The 660-nt window shown below is 31.7% G+C and overlaps 1 protein-coding gene across 1 annotated transcript in view; it reads right to left on the bottom strand.

The window, feature by feature from the left end:
- Positions 1-660, bottom strand: part of LOC119589234 (acyl carrier protein, mitochondrial-like) — a gene marked incomplete at its 3' end in the record, with an annotated part of 4,776 nt that continues 4,116 nt past the window's right edge. Inside the window, 1 exon segment of the mRNA XM_037937836.1 lies at positions 1-94. Coding sequence (XP_037793764.1) covers positions 1-94 — 94 coding nt within the window.

The raw sequence follows: 660 nt of genomic DNA, 5'->3' as shown, positions 1-660 counted from the left end.
AATATAGCTTACATATACCAAGAACTCTCTCTGAAATATCATCCAAGTTGGGCTTCTTGCTGTATTGCTTGGTGCTCTGCCTAAAAACTGGTTTCTTTTGAAAAGAAAACAGATGGAAACATGTTACAGAGTAACAAAAATAATCATTAACATATAAAGACTAAATTGCAAAAGTTGTCAAAACAACAAACCTATGCACTGGCCACTATCAAGCCTCTTTAGAATTTTTTCTTACAAATTTTTAAAAATTTTACATTCTTAAAATCAAAATATTTTAAAACCCAAAACGCTCATATGCATATATTCACTAAATGAGAAGCACTGACAACTCTTAAACAATGCTGTTCACTGACTATAGAAACTATTCTATTTTGCTAAAAAATGGGGACTGAAAATTGGTTCACAAAATGATGAATCATGATTATGTTCCAAAAACAACAATACATCTATGTTTAACCAATAAAACTAAAACATAGATTATAAGTAAAGAGAAAATGTAGGTGACATGCATTCCTCTCCCTCCCCTGAATCTACCAAACTACATATTGATCCAACTTGTCCTAAATGCCATTTAAGCAACTTCACTTTACCACCTCAGGTAAAGAACATTTGCTTTTCTTACACTTTTTTCAAGTCCTTCTCCACTTGAGAACAATGTGA

Source organism: Penaeus monodon, chromosome 25 (assembly GCF_015228065.2).
Source record: "Penaeus monodon isolate SGIC_2016 chromosome 25, NSTDA_Pmon_1, whole genome shotgun sequence".
NCBI lineage: Eukaryota > Metazoa > Arthropoda > Malacostraca > Decapoda > Penaeidae > Penaeus > Penaeus monodon.
Note: the sequence above shows the minus strand (reverse complement) of the source record. Positions and strands in the feature narration are given on the sequence as shown.